We start from the raw sequence: 23,422 nt of genomic DNA on the forward strand, positions 1-23,422 counted from the left end.
GCCCAACATTAATGGGCAGAAAATATATTCTGCCCACGGTGAGTGGGTGAGGGGAGCAATCATCTGCTTAATAATAATCCAAGTTATCACAATCATGAAGGATCAATCTATGATCTAGCCAACATGTATTCAAAAGAAATTCTCTTCTCCTCATAGGCAATTATTAAGCAAATTTCACTCACAATGCACTATACTAGGTTGCTTATGTAATTCATAATTAGAAAATAAGTTTGAAATATGCCATCAGCAGCATACAAGGAAGATAAATATGGACACAAATTATTATCCCACAAGAATATGCAGTATATCCCGAATGAAGACTACATATCACGGTGGAGATGGCAAAGATGTTAGCAATGGGTAGAGATGGGTTCTGGGTTGTTGGTCTTGTCACTTGCTGGCATGTGATTATGGGTACTTGTTTAAATTCTCTCGGCCTCTTTGCTTCCCTTGTAAGAGGGATATGACACCAGTGCCTATCCCACAGAGTTGCCACAAGGTAAAATGGCACAGGGTATGCGTGATGCTTGGCTGAGAGTGAGGACCTTGTGCACATCCACTCTCTCTCCCTGTATCCTTCTATCTCTATTACGCTCTTGTCGAGGCCCGACAGCAAAATACACAGCCATCACCTGGGAGAAACTGTGGGTGTCATTTCCTACTTTCTCTCTTTTCTGGGGCCCACCTTGACCTGCAGTTCATTGGGATGAAATCCTCAAGGAATAAGGTATGAGTCAGATCTCATTTCTTAGAGTCTATCACCTCATACATCTAATTTGGATTACTTTCCCTCAAGCACATCAACTTTCATTTAGTGATGTGAAAGGGCTTTTAATACATCTCTGCTGATTTATGTATTTGTGTGCCTACCTGGCCATCTCTCCATGAGTGGTCTCAGCTATAAGACATTTCAACTCTCACCATCATGTATGTGGTACCCTAAACTATGTCTAAACCCAGAGATCCACATCTACGTGTCAGGTTGCTCCCTGGGTTTCTCCCAGTGAGCGTAAGGCAGGTGTCTCAAATATACTATATTAAATACTAAAGTTATCATCCATTTTCCAAGTCTGTGCCTCTTACAATGCTCCTTATCTCAATGAATGACTTCATAATCAGCCCAGCCACGAAGGTTAAAACCTCATGATTGCATATAACACCCAGCGCTCCATGCAATACGTGCCCTTCCTAATACCCATCGCTGGGTTGTATATGCAAACAATGAATCATGGAACACTACATCAACAGCTAATGATGTACTATATGGTGACTCACATATCAAAATAAAAAAATAATTTAAAAAACCCTCATGATTGCCTTGACTTCTCTTCTTCCCCCCTCATCCTAATGCATTCAGTAATAAGTATTATTGGTCAAGATAATTTTGGCTATAGGGTAATGAGAATTCCAATATAAGCCAGCTTAACCAACAACAAAATGTGATTATTTCATTAATAATTAGTCCAGAGAAGAGCAGGCACCAAATTTCAAGGTTCTGACATGACTTTACTCAGATTTTCTTGGCCTCCCTAACTCTGACCTCCCTGTGCAAGCTTCGGTAGCACACTGACCACAAACTGACTATAGCAAGCATCGCCATCATTATCTGTAAAACAATATTCAGAGTTTCTTTGGGGGGAAACTGTCTCCTCTTGTACTTCTTTCTTAGGATTGAGGACATCCTCAATAGATGTTTCTCAAAACATGAAAACACACCCTTATTTTGGCTCTCCTTTTCCTCATTCCCACTCTCCCTATCTCCTCACTCCTTCTTCCTGGAAGAACATCCCCAAATAAACTACCTGAACCTAAATTCTCATCTCAGGCTCTGCTTTCAAGAGAATTCAAATTAAGAGATGACATGAGGGCACGGTTTTTCATCCATTTCTCAACCGTGTAGTCTCAGTATTGGTTCTATTCCAAGAGGTCTCTCCCACACCTAAAAAATAGTGTGAGTCACTCGGACTTGTCCATGCCCATTTGGAGCTTGATCTTGTGGCCAGGCTGAAGAAATGTGCCACTTAGCCAAGGCTGAGTCATATGCTTATCCAGAACTGGAGATCGTGGTCAGCCCCACCAATGTCACATATGTGGATAGGTAGAGTGTATTTCCATGGAAAGTCACAGTTAGGTTATCAAAAGAAGGAAGAATAAATGCTAGGTAGATTAAACAACATACTTATTCAGAAAGTCACCAGAGCCCCTTTATCTATGGTACCTACAGGTGACTCTGACAGCAGAAATGAGTAAGGAGTCCACAGTTATCTTCACCAAGGGAGTGATATCATTGCCAACTAGGATTGGTAATGACCTGGAAAATGATTTCACCCAAACTTTTCAAGTGTTGGAGAAGTTCAGAGAGAGATTAAGCCCCTTCGCTTGATTAGTACAGCCAAACAATTGGTTGTTCTGGATCAGGAATTCAAGACTCCAACCTTCCAATGCTGGGCTAATTACACTGTAAAAACTGAAGTGGAAAAAAATAATTATCCATCCCTCCCTTATAGTGGCTGCCGCCTCAGCGAGCCTGACAGTTCTGAGTTATAAGGACTACAGAATTATGCTTCAAAAACACCACATTGTTATAAAAATGATGGACTTGGCTCTAGGACAGGCCCCTTTCTGGATTTACTAATTCAGCGCATTAAGTCTAATCTGTGTCTATAAAGAAAAATGTTGACCCCTGATTTACGTAGCTTACAAGACATATTTCTTCTCACACGCAGAGTGCCTGGGACAGTCCCTGACTCAGCTCTCAGCTGCCCTGCTTTCACGATGATTTAGGAAATAACAGAGAAAATAGGATTGCAAGGCAGGGAAAACAGATTGGGCTGGAAGCTTTCAGAGCAGAAGAGGGCTGTTCCTTGCTTTTGTCGGAGATGGGGTGACTGGGAAAGCAGCATGGGGCAGGGGTGCAGAGGGAGAGATAGGAAGATTTGGGGGAGGTGTGTCTGTTTGCACAGTGAGGACAAAGGCATTGAGCTGAATGAATAAATAAATCAAAGAAGATCTGATTAGGGTTAAAATATAGTATATATATGAACATCCTCGACAGCCAGTGTTGCTTACAGAATGAGGCTACGGGGGCAGGAGGGAGAAGTGTAGGAAAGGAAAGGAGAAGCTAAATTTAAGAGACACCATCAAGAGGAACAGAAAACAGAACTTACACTTATCATTAGTGTTATAAAGGCAACTGGCAGAGCGTAAAGCTTAGCAGTAGTACTCTCAGATGCTGGGGAGAGGTGGGTGAGATGGGAGGAAAAAAATAAATCAAGAAATCCAGTTTCAAATGTAGTACTTAGAGTAATGGAGGCCAACAATGGAATAAATAAAGCAGAAATGGTATGAAAAAGAGGCTGTTTCTGAGCAGTGGCATTAAGAGTGGGAAGGGGGAGTATTCACTACACTGTGAGCTTCCCTGTACTACTTGAATCATTACCATGTGCCTGCACTGCTCTGCAATTTGAAAAACAAATGCCATACTTCGACCGTCATCCTGTTAGCAGGGACTGTGCACCTGTTCTGTGCCAGGCACTGTGCTTGGGTTTGGAAATTCGAACATAAATAAGGCAGAGCAAAAGGGTAAGTGTCAAAATGGAGAAATCGTTCTGGTTGCGAGAAATGCAAGAAAGGCCTGGGAAAGATCTCCCACAAGGGCAACACAGGAGGTGGATATTGAAAAATGAAGAGGCCAAGAGACAAGAATACCCAAAATACTAGAGGCACGGAATGCAATGAAATCTTTGAGCAACTTCAAATTGTACAAGATTGCTGGTGCATTTGATGAAAGATTACAAGGACAAATGAGCTCACGTCAGGAAGGTGCCTGTTACGCCATATTAAGAGGTTGAATTATATTTTGTAGGTCAGGGGTTGTAAACTCAAATACACGGAACATTAGTTGAGCAGGGGCGCCTGGGTGGCTCAGTTGGTTGGGCGTCTGCCTTTGGCTGGGGTCATGATCTGGGGTCCTGGGATCCAGTCTCGCATCAGGCTCCCTGTTCAATGGGGAGTCGGCTCCTCCCTCTGCCCCTTTGCCTGTTTGTGCTCTCTCTTGCAAACAAATAACTAAAACCTTAAAAAAGAAGAAGAACAATAGTTGAGCTGATAATGGAAATAAGACGAAGGGGAAAGGCAATGATGGGTGAGATCACGTGTCCCAGCTAGATGAGAGGTACAGTAACTTGCTACCAGTCACGTGTTCCAACCCTGCATCACAGATTTTGGGGTTTCTCAAATAAAACTAGGATTCACAATTTTTATGTGAAACCTCTGAATCTGAAAATATTGGCAACATTATTAGTCAGGCTGTGCTGTGCTGTGCTGTGCTGTGCTGACAAAGGAGCCCCCCCCCCCACCGCTCCATGGTGGAACATCATAATGGTTTATTTCTCACTCACACGTAGTCCAATGCGGATAGAACATCCCTCTTCCTAGTGCTACCTACGTCAGCAGGATCCCACAGTCTTCGAGGTCATTGACTCAGGAGAGGAGCAAGCACATTGCCTTTTCACAGCCTTGGCAGCAGACATCCATTGGCTAGAAGAAGCCACCTGCCTTCAATCTAATTTAACGGACACAAGGAAGGATCACAGCACACCCTTACTATGTCTGTCACAGCAACTGACACAAATTTCATTTTTAAATACCACACGATCTTAATTATAATGGTTGCTTTCGGCAGACAGGTGGCAGATTAAGAAGACCTCTGCCATAGTCAAGGATCGAAGATTTAAAAAAAAAAAATCACAGTTTCATTTTACGAAAAATAATTCCAGGACTGCTGACTGAAGAGGGTAATCCTGGAGGAAGGATTTTTTTTTTTTTAATTGCCTTGGAGAGCAATATTGAAGACCAGATCAGGACAGGACACGACAGGAATGGTAGGGCCAGAAGAGAAAAGATGACATAAGTGGTATTAATTCTCTTACTTAGCAAATACACAGCATGCCCACAACGTTTCTGTGAAGTGCCCAAGGTTGCAAAGTTAATAAGCAGCTGTCCAGAACCTCTTTCTGAGTCCAGCACACTTCTCATTACATTGGTAGAATGGTGGAAAGGAAAACTAATGGAAATATAAAAACTTTGACTTTGAGAGTTAGGCTTTGGGGAGCTTATCTAATGCAAACACTCAATGCCATCGGATTTTGTTCATAACTGATTTTAAATGTGAACCCCCTCAAAGATATTACTTTCTTCTTAACTTATAAGACCTGCCAATGGGTAAACATCAAACAGATAATGTATTCATTTTTTAACCTTGATTTAGACTCTTTTCCTATCACCTTCTGGGAAATCCTTAGCTTAAGAAAGAAATGTTTTTATCTTTCTCACCTCTAAACGTGTCCTAGTGCTGGAACAGTAAGCATTCTAATCAGCGTGGCTCCCAACCATCTGTGATGAGATTTCTTTGGGAGGATTCATCTCAGTCTCTAATGCTCAGAAGTAGTTAATCCACTTGAGCCTAAAGCAGAAAGAAAACAGAGAAAGAAAGGAAAATGGTTGGGAAGGAGGGAGTGCATGTGTGGGGGAGAGAAGATGGATTAAATGTAGCAGTGCTTTTTTGCCCTAAAGCTTCAGAAAATGAGAACATAATGCATCTGTGTAAGAGCACATAAAAAAATTAATGTTAAGCAAAAAGTTCTAATATTAATTACAAGGAGACTTCATAGTGGGTGCTGGATTAGCCATTTTACATGGTCCTTTCAGTGCTCCTGGCCTACTTCCTCACGTGGGGGCTAATGTTATCCCCATTTTACAAATGAGCAAACTGAGACAGAAATGCACCAAAACACGAGCTCCCAGAGAATCCTTGTTATTTATACCCGATGCCTGAGGTTTTGCCTTTTTCTCATATCCTACGTAACAGTCTTATATCCGGACTCGACAAATGTTTTTCAAGTATTTACCATGAACTCCAAACTCAGACGCAATTCATTTCATTTAATCTTTAAAATAATCCCACGAGGTCAGGATTGTTCCAATTATTACAACAAAGGAAAGGGAAGAGCAAAATAAAAAGCACGAGAAGCCCGGAGTTTTATTCCAGGTGCCAATGGAGACACAGGCCAGAAAGTCAACTTTCTGAGGAAGGGGGCCTCTGTATTTGGGCATTTTTTCTACTTTCCTTGGGAAAATCTTCCTGATAATGAGTCTCTCTAGGTTTCCTCGTCTCCTCTGGTCTTTCTCTCTTTGCCTAGAGGACCTACTGAAAGAATATGCGGGAGGAAAATAATTTTAATTATGACAACCATCTGGGGATATATATATATATATATATCTCATCAGCACGCACCCTTATAACAGCGGTGTGAGGCATATGTTAACAGAACAGCCAGTATAATGATGTCCTTAAGGGAAATTACTTTGTTGAAAAGGTAAATAGATCTGAGTGTGAAGTTGGTCTCTGGGGCATCTCTGTTATGAGGGTTTGAGCAAACATTTGAAACTGTAGGATTCTCACATACAAAAGCCATTGTTGAAACATAATCTAAATAGGTTAAACATCTGGATGATATTCACGAGGTCGAACACACAGTAAAAACTATATGCCACAAATGCAAAAATGTGGGAAAATGGGACCCGTCATCAATAGAAACAGTCCCGAGATAATGTGGATGATGGAATTAGCAGACGAGAACGTGCAAACAGCTACTGAAATCATGTTCATGGAAAGGGTGGACCCAGGCGTGAATAGGTGGGGAATCTGAGCGCAGAAATGAAAACTACAGAAAAGAGACAAATGGAAACTCTAGGGCTGAAAAGTCTCATATCAGAGCAATAGCAACAAAAAGAAGCGAACAATTTGCCGGATGAGTATGCTGAGATTTTTGTCTCCTTATTGTACCAAATACTGAGGAAGAGTGATAACATCTCCAATTATGATTATAGAGATGGATATTTTTAACTTTAGTATTACCATATTTTGCTTTACGGAGTTTGAAACTCCATTAGTAAATGCGCAACCATGACAGTTAGTGTTATGCCCACTTGGCTACACCATGGGGTACACAGATATTTGGTAAACATTATTCTAGGTGTTTCTGTGAGGCTATTTTTGGATGAGTTTAACATTTAAATTGATATACTGAGCGAAAGAGATTGCCCTGCCTACTGTGGGTGGGCCTTATCTAATCAGTTGAAGGCCTGAATAGACCAAAAGGACTGACGCTCCCTGAAATAAGGGGAGATTCTTCTACCTGACTGCCTTTAAGCTGAAACATCAATTGTTTCCCGTCTTTGCACTCACACTGAGACATGGGCTTTTGCTGAGTCTTGAGCCTGCCAGCCTTCAGACTTGATTCTCAGGCCTTTGGATACACACTGGACCCACATCATCAGCTCTCTGGAGTCTGCAGCTTGCAGACTATAGATCTTGGGGCCTGTCAGCCTCCACGATAGCGTGAGACAAGTCCTTGTAATAAATCTCTTTCTGTGTATATGTATACATATCATATTGGTTATGTTTTTCCAGAGAATGCCAACTAATGTAATAATTAAATTAGATTGTTATGTCTTCCTGGAGAATGATTATTTTGCACTCTTTGTCAGGCAATTTCTAGATCTCCATATCTTTGGAGTTAATGGAGCTTTATTAGTTTCTTTGGTGGTGTCATATTTTCCCGATTCTTCATGATCCATGTAGCTTTGTGCTGCTGTCTGTGTATTTGAAGGGGCAGACGGCTTTTCTAGTCTTTACAGACTGGTTTTCAGCAGGTAAAAACATTTTCTTGCAGTTTCCTGGGCTGATGTCATTGCCTCTAGAATCACCATCATAAAGGGTTGGAGCCAGGTCTATCTGGGCTGTTGCTGGGTCTATGGTGGGGTCAGAGGTTGGTGGACCTGTCACCACCAGTGACTTGGGTGGGCGTGGATCTTGTCTGGTCCCTGAGTGGATGGAAATGCCTCCAGGAACTTAGTTCAGCATTTCAGACTCCTCAGTTCGGTCCACAGATAGATAGTCTGATACCAGGTATATGGTGGGTGTGGCTCCCACCAGTTCCCTAAGAGGGCACCTGCCTGGTCACTGAGTGGTCCCTAGAGAGGGTAACACTGGCACCAAACCATGGGTGAGGGGGCTGGAACCATGCCCCATGACTGCTGGAGATTCTACAGCCAAGATTGGCGTCTACAGATCTGCCTCTGGAGGCATAGATGGCCATGACCCCACAGGTGTCTGAGTGGAGGCACAGATGGGTAGGTCTTTCTGAGTGTGGCTGGGAAGGGCTGGAGCTGAATTATAATCAGTCTGAGGTTTAGGGTTCACTCTGGGGGCACAGGCAGCCATGTGTCCTGCTGGGTTTCTGGGTGGGAAGTACTGCTCACATCCACAACTGGAAGGGGTTAGAGTCACAGGGCCATTTCAGGATCTGTTGTTGGATCCAGGTTGGCTATTCTGCCTTTGGGGCAATTAATGGTCAGGTCTCCCATTGGGTACCTGGGTCAGTGGGACTGTTGCAGTTAGTGGCTGGAAGGGACCGGAGCCGAGTCACAGGATCATTTCAAGACCTTCTGTCAGACTAAGATTGTTTGACTTTCTTCTACAGGCATGACGGGCATGTCTCCCTACAGGGCCCTGGACCACAGGGACTTCTCACAGACTGGTTGGATAGGGCTGGATCCAAACATTGGGACATTTTAGGATCTCTGGTGGTGTCAATGGGAGTGTCTCTTGCTGGGTCCCCTGGGCTAGCAGGACTGTCCCTGGACTATAGCTGGGAGCGGCTAGAGCCTAGTGAAAGGGCTGTTTCAGGGTGGGCTTGTGTCCAGGGGCTCTCAGACCAAGGCCAAGAGAGCCTGAAGCCAGGTCACAGGTTGCTTCAGGGTTCACAGCCCAGACTAAGGTCTCTGGGCCTATTACTGAAGGTATCAGTGGGTGCAACTCCTCCTCCCTTGGCATGTGGTGCTGGTGACAGGCTGGTGACGGCCAAATGAGGCTGTAGCCTAGTCTGCAGGGTTACAGAGCTGTTTCTGGGCCTGCAGCCGGAACCAGTCAGTCAGCCAGCCACCTGTGTGGGGTCTCTTGGTCTTGAACTCTACCCGGGCTCCCCAATCTCCTACCTGGGTCCCAAAGCCCCCACAAAGGCACTTTTGTCCAAGGACGGCTGCCCAGTCACTGTGCTGAGGGGAGACAGAAGCAGAGAACTGGGTATCGCACCGTCTTGCCAATATCATCAAAACTGTTTTTATTTATTTATTATTTATTTTTTTGGTAGTTTTACGGTTTTATTAGCACAAATACGACGCACATATAAGCTGTTTATTCATTTTCTTCACTGCGCAGACTGGCATGGGGATTGGCGACTCTGATGGCCAGCTGGGCTGTTCTCTCCACAGTGGCCCTGCAGTTCTTGGAGGGGACACCATGAGCAGTCTCTACACGGTGAGATTTGTTGCACAGCAGCAGTACTAGGAACTTCCAGAAGCCACTGGGCAGCACGTGCTTTGTCTTCTTGCTGCTCCCGTAACCAGTGTGGGACATCAAGATCTGGTCCTTGAATCTTCTGTACCCCCTATTGTCAACGCCTCTGGGTTTCCACCAGTCGCGCTTAATTTTGACGTATCCATCTGACCGGTGCCGGATGAACTTCTCGGTCCTCCTTTTCAGGAACTTGGGCTTCACCAGAGTTCTGACGGTGGCCGTGATGCCGAGCAGGGGATGGTTGCCCCCTGCTCAGGCAGCACCAGGGAAGAGACAAAACTGTGTTTTTGAATCTCTGATTGATTTCAAGGTTTCTCTTGGTCTTTTGCTCTAAGCTGATGATTTTAATTTTTAAAACTGTTGTTTTAAATTTTAGTTTGACTCTGGTGTTCCTTGTTTGGTTTCCTTTGTATTTATCCTACTTAGAGTTTGCTCAGTTTATTATACCTTTAATTTTTTCCAGTAACTTTTCTGCCCTAGTGTTACTCTCTTTTCTCGCTAGATATTTAATGACTCAAATTTTAGGCCATTTTCTTTTTATTATATCAAAAGTTCTGGTGGTTCTTTTTTCCCTTTCTTTTGTTTTTCTGTTCTTGGACGAGCCTAAGATTGAAATCAGGTGAAAGCTACCTAATTTTGTTTTTTTGTTATAGAAAGATTGTTTTGGCTATCCTAGGTCCTTTGAATTTCCACATAAATTTTAGAATCAATTTGTTAATGCTACGAAAACAATTGCATTGAATCAATAGATGAATATATATTTAGTAATCATATTGTACTGATAAATAAAGATAATGGAAATATGAGAGTTTTTTTAACCAAACAATAAAAATGGGATATATAATTATCAACCTTACAAAATAAGAGGGAGAAACAGGCAATTAGAAAAGGATAGTGATCAGGAAAGAAGCATTAGTGAATGGACATATATCTGAACATGCCTGTAATCAAAACATATAAACTAATTAACCTTTTAACAAAGGTTATCACAATAATACGAAGAAAGCCATCCACTTCTACAACTTATTGATCACAAGAGACCCACTTAAAATAAAACTGCAGAGTAGATTAGATATAAGTAGGAAAATATAAATGATGCATATTCTAAGCAAGGGAATGTAGACATAGGCATCTCACTATTTTAAAAAGTGTAACTTAAAAGAAATAGCATTAATAAGAATGAAGATGTTCATTCTTTAATATTAAAAATATCAATAACAGTACTTGGCACATAGTGGATTGTGAATAAATAAATATAGCAAGAGGAAAAAAACATGGTTTTATGCTTCCTGAAACTAACAGATCAAGAATATTGAAGACTGGAAAGTATATAAATTATTTAATTATTTAAATAGTACAATTAATGTAATGCAAACATCTACACCCAACAAATAGAAATAGGATTTTTTATGAATACATTCTCTTTTAAAAAAACTGACCATATACTAAGTCACGGAATAAGTCTTATAGTCTCAAGAAATTCATATAATCAATGTTATATATACCAGTGCTTTTCAACCTTTATTGTAAATAAGAATCACCTACTAAGCTTGTTAAAACAGAAGACAGCTGGCCTCAATCTCTAGAGATTCTGATTCAATACATTTGGCTGCAGTTTAGGAATTTACATTTCAAACAAATATAAGCTAATGACCCAGTCCCTGGACCAGACTTTGATAGTACATTCTCTTACAACAATATAAATGACTTCAAAATCACTAATGAAAATTTCTTTAAAAACAAACAAAAGCATGTGCCTAAAAGTTATTTTTTTAATGTTCTTAATTATTCAGGAGTTAAGAAAAATATCATGATGAAAATTGCAAAGTATTTTGTAATGAACTATGAAAGCATTAAATCAAAACCTCGGAGATTAAGTCAATGTGATATTTAGAAGTATATAGCCTGATATATATTTATTTGTGAAAATCAACAATACGGGAATTAAATGAGTTATAGTTTCAATTCAAGAAGCCAGAAACAAACAAACAAAAATAGTTCTACTTCTGGTAATGAAGACCTAGCTCGTAGCAGTCCAAAACTCCTGCTGAGAACATAGAGAATAGATGAATAAAATACAAAAATAATTTGAATGCACAAAGAGTCACTGAGGGAGCCAAAGTGAGGACCATAAAAAGAAGAGAAATGCATTGGGGTGAGTCAAATCTTCTATGTAACTTTTTCCTGCAAGGCATTAATACATTTTTGTGTATTCCAGGCTGAGAAGTTTAACACAAAGATAATGCTAAGGAATAGAGAAACTAATCATAAACTTGGCACTCTCTTGAGGCTAGAGAGAATAACACAGACTTTATGGTTACTGAGATAATCAATACTTAAGAAGCAAAGATGCCACAGATTAGGAACTGCACAGTAAAGAGCCTGGTAGCCTCCCCATTGATCACCAAAGACACCTGCTTATTCATCTGTGAAGAAAGCCAAAAGACTGCAGCCAGGAGATTGAGGAGCTGAACAGCTAAATAGAGCATCATTTTGGGAATATATAACTTATATTTCTTGGTGACCAAGAAAAAGGAATGCTGATAAATATCCCAGATGTTCTCTAGGGACTTCTAAACATATAAATATATTGTTACATATTCCTAGGAATAAGAGAAAAGAAAATAGTAAACCAGGTTTTATAGTGAAACCCAGTTTCAGACAAACTTAATTAACTGATTATGATAAACTCATAAACTAACCAAATTGATATGTATAAAATACTGAAACCAGTAATTTCAGGAAACACAATCTTTTCAAGTACCCATCCAACATTCATCAAAACTAACCAAATGATGGGCAATGGACTAGTCTCAGCAAATTTCAAATATTAACACAATTTAGAATTTATTCTCTGCCTACATGGAAAATAAACTAGAAAGCAGTAACACATAAAAATATTCTTATATATTTGGAAATTAAGACATATGCTTATACACAATGTATGAATCAATATAATAATCCAAAAGGAAATCAAAAAACATTTTTAGGTGAATGTAATGAAAATATGTCTATCAGAAATACCATTCAAGTACACTTACAGTTAAACCTATACCTTTAAATGCACATGCTAGAAAAGAAGAAAAGTGGAAATTCAAAGATCTAAATGTTCATCTCGAGAAGTATGAAGAAAAAGGATAATTAAAATTTCTCCAGAAGGAAAAAAGATGGAGATCAAAACAGAAATTAATAAACTAGGAAATACGCAGGAGAGAAAATAAACAGACATAAGCTGATTCTTTGAAATGAAGAACAAAACTGATAAACATTTTTGAAAGCTGATCAAGTAAAGAATGATGGTACAGATTACAAATATCAGGAACATAAAAAGGGATTTCACCACAAATCTGACAGACACAAACATGATAAAAAGAGGATATTAGAAATGATATTTTTCCAATAGATTTGAAAATTTACATTGAAAAGACAAATCCTAAAACTTCCCAAAACTGACACAAGAGAAGACAGAAAACATAAATAATCCTAAATCTTCCTATTGTACTTGTTTCTTTTGTTATTGTTTTCTATTTTCATTAAAAATCTTACAAGACTGATAACCAGGTCAATGAATTCCTCCAACAGTTTAAGGAAGAAAATGAACTACACACAAATTCTTCTAGATAACATTAAAAAAATTTTTTTCCACTTCATTTTATTGTACCAGCATAAGCCCAATACCAAAAATAGGTAAGAACATTTTCAAAAAGAAAAAATTACAGGTCAATCTGTATGTACAGGTCAAAAACTATAATTATACCATATTTTTAGCAACAGAATTGTTGGCTAAATTATAACACTGTAACCAAATTAGGAATAAAATCAATTTTCCTTAACTGCCATGTGAAATCTATAAGGAAATGTATATATACACTTCAGTAAATACTATTGTTAATGACGGAATATTGAAAACTTTCCTTCATAAAATTTGAAAAAAAGACAATGATGCTCAAAACCATTTCTATTAAATATTCTACAGGAAGTCCTATGAGTTCAAGATCAAGTAAACTCAAAATGACAAATAGGCATGTGAAAAGATCTAAAAATAATTTCTATCAGGCAATTGTAATTTAAAATAACACTGTATGTTAGATACATGACATTATTTGTCATGTATTTATCAAAAACCCTCAGAACTTTACAGCACATAAGTGAAGCTGAATGTTGAAAAAAATTTTTTTTTTAATTTACGAGATTAGGACATCCCAAGAAAGAATGCAGACTATGACAAAAGAACCTAAATATATTACAAATGTATGAAACACTCTCAGTGAAGGGGATACAAATAAACAGCGTGATATTACTGTAACGGACTGGAGCAATTAAGTAAATGGAGGATAAATAAAGGGAGTCAGGTTTTTTTGCTGTTGGGAGTTAGAATTTACAAACAAGGCAAGAGGTTAGAATGATCCATATGGTCATGCATTAGAATTGGAAACATCAGTATGAATTCATGTTTAGTTAGGTTTAATCAATGGTGCTGAGCCAATCTGACATCTGTAAGTAAACAAAGCCAAAACTGAATGATCAAACAAAACTTGACTTCCACCTGACATGATATAAAAATTCACTTCCAAGTGGATTGCTGATCTATATGTTAACTGTGAAAGGTAAAACAATAAAGCTCCTACAAGACAATATAGGAGAGTAAGTCAGTGACTTCTGGAGATGGAAAGATTTTTAAAATCTGATAGAAAAGTCACCAATAGGAAAAGGCTAAACAATTAGACTGCATTGAAATTAGGAACAGAATTTCCACCAATAACCATTGTTTAAAAAACAAAAAGAAAAGGCACTAGGTGAAAGAAGATATTTGCAAGAAATGTATTTGACAAACACCTGATCCAGAATTCATGGACAGGGCTTAAAATTGATAGGTAAAAGACAAACAACCCAATATAAAAATACAGAAAAGATCAGGTACTTTATAAAAGAAGATATCCAAATAGCAATAAACAATGAAAAAAAAGGTGCTTAATAAATCATTAGTGCTGGGGGAGGTCATGGAGAGGATATGACTACTGGCTGACTTGTGAGTTGGACTCCAGTAATCAGAGGCTCCTCACTCCTTCCCCTGTGGAATGTGCATTCCACTTGACTTTCCCACTCCCAGAAGCTGCCCCAAGGACACAGCCTTAGATAGTGATGTGGTTGGTGATGAGATCACCTGGAAGGTACATGTGACTAAAGCCAGTCAAGGCCTCTATATGCATTTAAGATTGGACAGACAGATGCAGAGATCTACTCCTCTTGTGGCATCCAAGGGAAGCTTCCTAAGTAAGTCCCCTTGCTTATTAAACCTGCCACCACCAGTCTGGAGTAGTCTCTTTCTTCAGTCTCTCTCTGCCCTCCATGTTTCAGATCACACCTGGGAAGCTCCCTAGGAGGTTGCAAACCACAGTTAGAAGCATGTGAATTCAAACCAAGTGAGATATCACTACCCTACACCAGAAAGCCATATATATAGTCTAACTATAGCATCTACAGTTAAAGATGTGAAACAATTGTAACTCTCATTTCACTCTGGAAAACCATTTGGCAGTATCTGCTAAAGTTGAACATACACATCAACTATGACCCAGCATTTCCACTTCTAGATACATACTCAATAGAAGTGCAGATCAATGAGAAACAAAAGTCAAGTGCAAGGATATTCATACAACATTTTACTTATACTATTGAGAAATGGAAATTCTCATCATTAATAGAATGGATAAATAAATCACTGTATATTATTCATCAAAAGGAATATTACATACCAATGAAAATGAGTAAACTACATATACGTGCAACAAAATGAGTTAATATCACAACACAATATTGAATTAAAGAAGCCAGCTAAAAAGGAGAATATATGATATACCCTGCAAAAATAGACAAAACCAGTTTGTGTTGTTAGACATCAAGATGGTGGCTACTTTCACAAAGGAGGGCCAAAGAGTGACATAGAGAGGTACAAGGGGTGTTTCTGGGGCTGGTGGTGGTATTGTTCTATTTTCTGATCTGTGTTGTGGTTACACCCATGTGCTCCTATTTTGAAAATTCATCCAACTTGCACTCATAATTTATGATTTTTGTATGCACAATAAACGTCAGTAGAAAATAATATAAATGCTAGAAAAAAAGACAAAACTTAAAGAATGTGGAGGCCAAGAAGGATAGTGGTAGCAGCAAAAGTTAATGTGACAATAAACAAAAAGGATAAAGAAAATCAATAATCAAAGTTACTTTTACAGGGAGAAACAACAATAAAAAGGCAAACCTGTAGCAAATCTACTCAAGAAATAAAGGGGAATAACTTTTTAAAAGAATAAATTTCAATCCAGAAATAAAGGGATTTTTTAAAAGAATATTTTCCTAGCCCTTCCCAGCTTGTGCTGTAGCTGTGTTTATTTGAGACTTCCATTTTCAAGTGCTTTTAAACTATAGCTAAGGTTTACTTCCATCTTTCTTTTCATTAATTCCAGAGGCAATGGTCTATTGTTTGTGACTCAACATTCTGGATTTGCATAATAGAAAACATGCAATTCTTTTTAGAATCTCAAGAGAAATAATTCAACACATTTGTCTTTTTCAGCATCATTACCAGTTATGACACTAACATCATGAAAAATACCAATACTCATTCTAAAATAGTCACAAATATTTAATTTAACTTGTAATACATTACCTTCCACGTAACAACAGCTACACATTTAGCTCCTGGTTTTCATTTGTAATTTATTAATTCCATCAGCATATACTGAGTTTCCAGTAAATGCTGGTCACAGGTCTAGACCCTACAATGCAGCAGTGCATAAAACATGACCCCTTCTCTACAAAAGCTCTATTTGCATAGGGCAACGACATGGAGACACATAAACAACTACATTGCAGGGTATTATGTGCCAACAAAGAAATAAATGTGGGTCATATGGAGGCTCAGAGGAGAAAATAATTAAGTTTGTTTAGAGGATGAGCTGAGGACTGCAGGAAGGAGCATTAGCATGCTGTCCCCAGCAGGTACATGGTGTAGAGGAAGGCTCAGAGACAATTACGGGAATGTTCAAAGGGCTCTATTTGTGAAAGACATAGCAAGCCATGCTAAGATGTTCAACAGCAGCCTACAGGCAGAGGAGAGCCCTAGAGGCTCCTACACAGTTGTGTGAGGAGGTCCAATTTGATTTTGAAAGACAACATTCTGTTCATTTTGCTCTCCAGGTCCTGTGAGTGTCTCACCACCACTAGACTGTACCAGGAATGTTCTTCACATCTCCCTGCTTCTGGCCTTGCAATGCGCCATCATCAGTCTCCTTTTCAAACACTGTCTGTCTGCCAACATAAAAGTCACATGTTCACAGAACTACTTCTGAGCCTCTGGCATAGCTAGTTTCTCCCTCCACAGTATTTGCATGTTGTTTTGCACTTACACTATTACAAGATCCACCCCACTGGATTATAAACATATTTCCATATAGGTCACTGCCACTGGCCCTTGGGATCTGATGATGGTAGGCCCTGTCTTCTTATTTGTAGCCTTAGTGCCCTGAGAAGTTCTAAGTGCATATGGATATTTAATCAAGGTTTGTTAAATGTACATCTCAAACATACAATTTAAGTAAATCGTCTATCAAATCACCATAAACAGTCAGACAAATTTTTATATTGTGAAATATCATTCAACAATATATCTATTTAATGATTTTAAAGTTTTTTTAAAAAATCAGTGTCTGTCTATATTGAAAAAATTCATAAATGCTTCAAAAAGAAGAAAAGATTCTAACATTTACTGGACATTACCTAGAAGCTAGCCTATGCTAGGAATACTGTATGCTGTGTGATGGTTAATTTTATGCGTCATCATGGCTAGGCTATAGTGACCACTCGATTGATCAGGTACCAGGCTAGATGTTGCTGTGAAGGGATTCTTTTTACATGTAATTAACATTTAATCAGAAGATTTTAAGTACCCTCCAAATGTAGGTGGGCCTCGTTTAATCAGTTGAAGGCCTTACAAAAAAAGACTTACGGTCCATCAAGGAGAAAGAAATTATGCCTTGTAACTCAAGATTGCAACAGCAAAAGTATGAACCCTTGCTGGAATTTCCACCCTGCCAGTCTGCTTGAAATTTTGCACCTATCAGTATTCACAGTCATGTGACCCAGTTACTTAAAATCTGCCCCCCCCATCCCTCTCATCTCTCTGTCCTGCTTCTCTGGAAAACCCTAATACAACATGATATCATTTAACCATCACAGCCAGCTTCAGAGCAGTATTATTCTCATTTTTCCCAAAGTCATGGAGGGTCAGAAAGTTTAAGTATCTTGAATAGTCCATGGGTCAACATTACTATCGCTCACCAATATCCATTCCCCCCAGGGTGACTAGGCATTCTGATTTCCCTGAGATTGTCATGGTTTTAGGACATAGGATGTATGCCTTCAGCCCCAGGAATCCCCCCTCATCTGGTTGTCCAAGGCAACCGTATATCCTGCCCTCAGCAAGGCCATTTGACTTGTTTTGACCAATGCAATGTGAGAAGAAATGGGCTCTGAGTCTCTTCTGGGTGGAAGTGATGACCCACCAGTATATAATTCCCCAACCTTCTCTTCCACTGGGGTGATGATGGGTGACGAATGTTGAACTGGGCTTGAATGCTAAGCCATTATTCAGGATACTTGCCTCGGAATATCTCCCGGGCCACCACTACCTGACTCTGTGTTAAGCCACTGAGATTTTGGTGGCTCTTTTTGTTATTTGTTTTTTACTTCAGACTATACTGTTCTGTCTTGAATAGTAGAGTAGGAGTCTATAATTTTTCCATAGCTACCCTATAATCAAGAAAGGCAGTTTTTGTTTATTTTAAGTAGATTGGTTGAGGAAGGAAGCTTGTATATTTTTATATACAGAGAGAAAGGGGCTAGTGGAAAAACACAGACCACTGATGTCAGAAAAAGGAAGTTCTGGAGGGCAGGTGTGGTTAGAGAGTGTCGTTAGAGAAGGAGGCATGGAGAAAGCAAGGCTTACACCAGGGACTGAGGACAGACAGCTCTTTCTCCGAGGGCCTGGGGAGCAGTTGAGAGACAGTGACCCTTTTAGGGTGGGGGAGAAGAACTTGCCATAAATGCCATTGCTCTCAGAGGAGTGCTGGACAGGGAATCCTTGGTTAAAAACCTTAAATAAGTCTTATCTTTCTCAAAGCCTATGAGGTAAAGGTGTGGGCAACATACTCAGCGAAATCTGACATTTTACGATTGTGGAAATTCTACTCGGAATCATCACAGATAGACCTACATTTCATCCATTACCAAAAGGTACAAAGGAAGTCTACCATCAACTCAAAGAGCAGGCACAATAAGGAGACACTAGCAAGTGTATTAGGGCTTTTAATCAGCAGAATTCAATATGGTAACTGTGAGTGGCTTTTGATTTCCAGTTTATTTATGATGTGTACCATAAATGACTTAACTTTTAGTTTGTCAACAAGAACAGACAAGGTTAATTAAATAATTATAGATAGTAAATGTTCTTTACTGGTAGCGAGGCAGATGTGAAACAAAACAATATGAGAACAGTCCAACCCCATCCAAAGCTCTGCGGCTCCTTCACCCAATGGTCAGGAGACAGTCCATGCCTTCTGCCGCTCACTGTGCCTAGATCTGAGAGCCGAAGCCCATATGCAGGCATCCCTGAGCCTCTCCTGGCTGCCTGCACCCAGATAGATTTGTGTGTTTCTGTTGTCTCTGCATTTTAACAGGATTTTAACTGAACACTTTTCTAAAAATGTAGTTGAAGTTTCTACATTATATACTTTAATATTTGGATATGCGATTTATTTGTGGTGAATTCCCAGATGTCAGAGTTGGAAGAATTCCTTCTAGAAGAGTCAACACACTCAGAGAGTTGAAGTATTTTATCTCAAGTCAAACGACTGTTTCTTTGCTAACATTTGATGCATGCGCACTGCAAGGGGCTGGGAACCTAAGGGGCATGTAGGAGGTTTTGTACCCCGCGGTGAGGCCAGCACCGCATCTTAATCATGAACTGGTTCTCTGGGCCAGGGAAGAGAGACCAACGTATTCTGCCTGAAATGCTTGTTGTCAAAAAGGAAATTTGCAGAAGGAAAAAGCATTTAATGAACATTAAATGGAGGAGGGAGAAGGGCATGAGGAGCAGAGAGGGATCATATGTGAAGGTCCACAGTACAGTATTCTTTGGAAGCAGATTTTTAGTGTGTTTGAGAATCCTGACTACATATCACAATAACCTAGGAAACTTTAAACAAAATACGATGCCAAGCCCATCCCAGACGTTCTGCTTTATTGAGATTCAAACATCTTCATACTTCTCAATGATGAATATTGAGTATATCAACTCCTTGTAAAATGAAGAACTGCCCCCCTAAAAGTCTGAAATATGAACAGAATGTTAAAAGCCTTATCTACTCCCGTGATTTTACAAAGACTAAAGAGAATTTACTTGCTCATAAAATGCCAAAAATTTCCATTAAAGCTGGCATGTTCTCAAAAACATTTTTTGTTCTCTCTTCTTACAGGATTGATTCTACAAACTTGGGCCCCCTGAGTGTTTACTGACTCACAACATTTATTTTAGAGCATGAGAATACGATATCTGGTAACTACTCATTTTTACCAGTATCTGTGTTACAGGTCAACTAAGTTCAGTGTGATCTTGGTTCAACCAGGCTTCCCTCAGAAAAAGCTGTTTCCACTGTTAGTCAGCTTGGGCTGTTGTTAACAATACCACAAATTGGGTGGCTTAAAGAACACAAATGTTCACTTAGTTCAAGCTTGTGTTTTTCATTGTGATGCATGCAAATCTTTAAGCAAGGATTTTAAAAGGACATGAGGGTTAATTCTGTTTTGATTATTTATTATGGGATTTTCTACTTGCATATGAACGCCTTAAACTTGATGGATTACGGTGTGTTTTGTCTAAAGACGCCTTGGAAGTCTTGCTCATGCCTGACTGGCAGACAGTAATATATGAAATGAGCTCTACACACAAATCCTTTTCCTGTTTTCTTTCCGGTATGATGTAGAGTTAAAAAATAGAAATTGAGTTATGAAACGCCCTAAGTATTCAATACTAGACTGTTTAAAAAAATTAAAGATTCATAACAGGCAACACAAAACAGAGAAAGCACTTGGACTTTGGAATAGACGGAACAGATTTCAAATTCCGGCTCCCTCCCATGCTCTGAGGGAATGTGGGAATTGCATAAACCCTCCCTGAGCCTCAGTTTCCCTATCTGCAGATTGCAGTAATAATATTAGCTCCATGTGTACTGTGAGAACCAAATGCATCCATTCAATACCTTCTGAACACCTAACCAGTACCAGTATTTACAATACTTACCAACTAGTAAAATATGAGCACTGCCCCATCAGAATGGACGCTGCCCATTAAAAAACAAACAAAAACCAAAAACCAAAACAACAACAAAAACCAACCAAAAAACTATAGGTCAACTTGAGCTGAATATAGCACTGGCTTGAATGAACATAAGTATAGGTGCTGGAAATACAGAAATTAATGGGACAGAGCCATACCCTCCATACCGCGAAAGACTCAGGGTCCTCCAAGAGAAACTCAAACACACAAGAAAATGAATGCACTGCGGTGTTCTAGATACTAGGAGAGCAGATGCGTCATAGCTGGAAGTGCCTGACACAGAGCTCATTACATCGTGGGCACTCTTTCCTTTCCACTGGCCCTGATAGGGAAATCAGTCTTTAGTATGGTGAGATCAGGCCTCATTTTCTTTAGCAAAACTGGGAAGAAGAAAGAAAAACCAGGAGACATAAAATACTCCTTAGATTATGAATAAAATGAAACCAATCCAAAAAATCTCTCACTCAAGGCTTCAGCTTGCACCACAATGCATGAGTTGAGCGTGTTACCCTAGACTGAAATGTCATTTCTGTTTTCCCAACACAAATAGTTTTGATAATCTAAACCTAATAACTACCCTTTATTTCCAGTGATTTAGACATCACAGTATTTGTGCTTTCTCATTTAATCCTTGTTGACCTTGCTAAAAGATAATATTATCTAGTTTATCAGGAAAAAACTGGAGGTCAGAGAGGTGAAGTGAATTGGCCAAGATCACTTGACAAAGTCACTATCCTGGATAGACCCAATGACCTAGAGGCCGCAGGGCAGCTAATCTCCTATCTTTTTCTCATATGAAGACCCACCAAAACAAAAGACAGACTCTCCTAAAATGGGGAAGCATCATAGGACAATGGAATCTCAATCTTAAAAAGAAACAATGTCATACTATGAAAAGTTTTAAAGAAATACATATGTTGCATTATCAGAAATATGATGATTTTAATAGTTCCTCCCATTATGCACATGTGGGGAGAAGACAGAGAGAAGAGAGATCTGTCAGGAAAGGGGGATTTTATTTTATTTTATCTTATTTTATTTTATTTTTTAGTTTTGTTTTTTTTGGCCAAGAATGGTCTTTTTAAGTTTTATTCTATCTTTCTTTTTTTTAATAATAATTTTTGAGGGGCGTCTGGGTGGCGCCCAGTTGTTAGGCGTCTGCCTTCGGCTCGGGGCGTGATCCCGGAATTCTGGGATTGAGCCCCACATCAGGCTCCTCTGCTGGGAGCCTGCTTCTTCCTCTCCCACTCCCCCTGCTTGTGTTCCCTCTCTCACTGGCTGTCTCTCTCTGTCAAATAAATAAATAAAATCTTAAAATAATAATAATAATAATAATAATTTTTTATTACATTGTTAGTCACCATACAGTACATCCCTAGATTTTGATGTAAAGTTCCATGATTCATTACTTGCATATAACACCCAGTGCACCATGCAATACGTGTCCTCCTTACTACCCATCACCGGTCTATCCCTATCCCCCATGCCCCTCCCCTCTGAAGCCCTCAGTTTGTTTCTCAGAGTCCACAGTCTCTCATGGTTCATTCCCCCTTCTGTTTACCCCGCCTTTCTTCTCCTACCAATCTTCCTACTTATTATGTTCCATAAATCAGTGAAACCATATGATAATGATCTTTCTCTGCTTGACTTATTTCGCTTAGCATTATCTCCTCCAGTCCTGTCCATGTTGCTGCAAATGTTGTGAAATCATTCTGTTTGATGACTGAGTAATATTCCATTGTATATATGGACAAAATCAATGCTCAGAAATCAGTTGCATTTCTATACACGAACAATGAGACTGAAGAAAGAGAAATTAGGGAATCCAATCCATTTACAATAGCACCAAAAATCGTACGTTATCTCGGAATTAACCAGAGACATAAAGGATCTATATTCTAGAAACTACAAATCACTCTTGAAAGACATTGAAGAAGACACAAAAAGATGGAAAAAATATCTCATGCTCATGGATCGGAAGAATAAACATAGTTAAAATGTCTATGCTACCCAGAGCAATCTACACTTTCAATGCCATCCCGATCAAAATACCAATGATGTTTTTCTAAGAACTGGAACAAACAGCCCTTAAATTTGTGTGGAACCAGAAAAGGCCCTGAATCGCCAAGGAATTGTTGAAAAGGAAAAACAAAGCTGGGGGCATCACATTGCCAGATTTCGAGCTGTACTACAAAGCTGTGATCACAAAGACAGCATGGTACTGGCACAAAAACAGACACATAGACCAATGGAACAGAATAGAGAACCCAGAAATGGACCCTTGGCTCTTTGGGCAACTAATTTTTGACAAAGCAGGAAAAAACATCCAGTGGAAAAAAGACAGTCTCTTCAATAAATGGTGCTGGGAAAATTGGTCAGCTACATGCAAAAGAATGAAACTTGACCACTCTCTCACACCATACACAAAAATAAACTCCAAATGGATGAAAGACCTCGATGTGAGACAGGAACCCACCAAAATCCTAGAGGAGAACATAGGCAGCAACCTCTTTGACATCGGCCACAGCAACTTTTTTTCATGACACATCTCCAAAGGTAAGAGAAACAAAAGAAAAAATGAACTTGTGGGACTTCATCAAGATAAAAAG

The 23,422-nt window shown here is 39.4% G+C and overlaps 1 protein-coding gene across 1 annotated transcript; it reads right to left on the bottom strand.

The window, feature by feature from the left end:
- Positions 1-9,227: 9,227 nt before the first annotated feature.
- Positions 9,228-20,978, bottom strand: LOC125281075 (60S ribosomal protein L32-like). Its single transcript, XM_048212705.1, has 2 exons — positions 20,972-20,978; positions 9,228-9,669 (listed from the first exon to the last, which is right to left on the bottom strand). Exons 1-2 carry the CDS (start codon positions 20,976-20,978, stop codon positions 9,260-9,262), a joined length of 417 nt encoding a protein of 138 aa, XP_048068662.1. The 3' UTR covers positions 9,228-9,259.
- Between the last annotated feature and the right edge of the window lie 2,444 nt (positions 20,979-23,422).

This window comes from Ursus arctos, unplaced genomic scaffold (genome assembly GCF_023065955.2).
Source record: "Ursus arctos isolate Adak ecotype North America unplaced genomic scaffold, UrsArc2.0 scaffold_6, whole genome shotgun sequence".
NCBI classification, from domain to species: Eukaryota; Metazoa; Chordata; class Mammalia; order Carnivora; family Ursidae; genus Ursus; species Ursus arctos.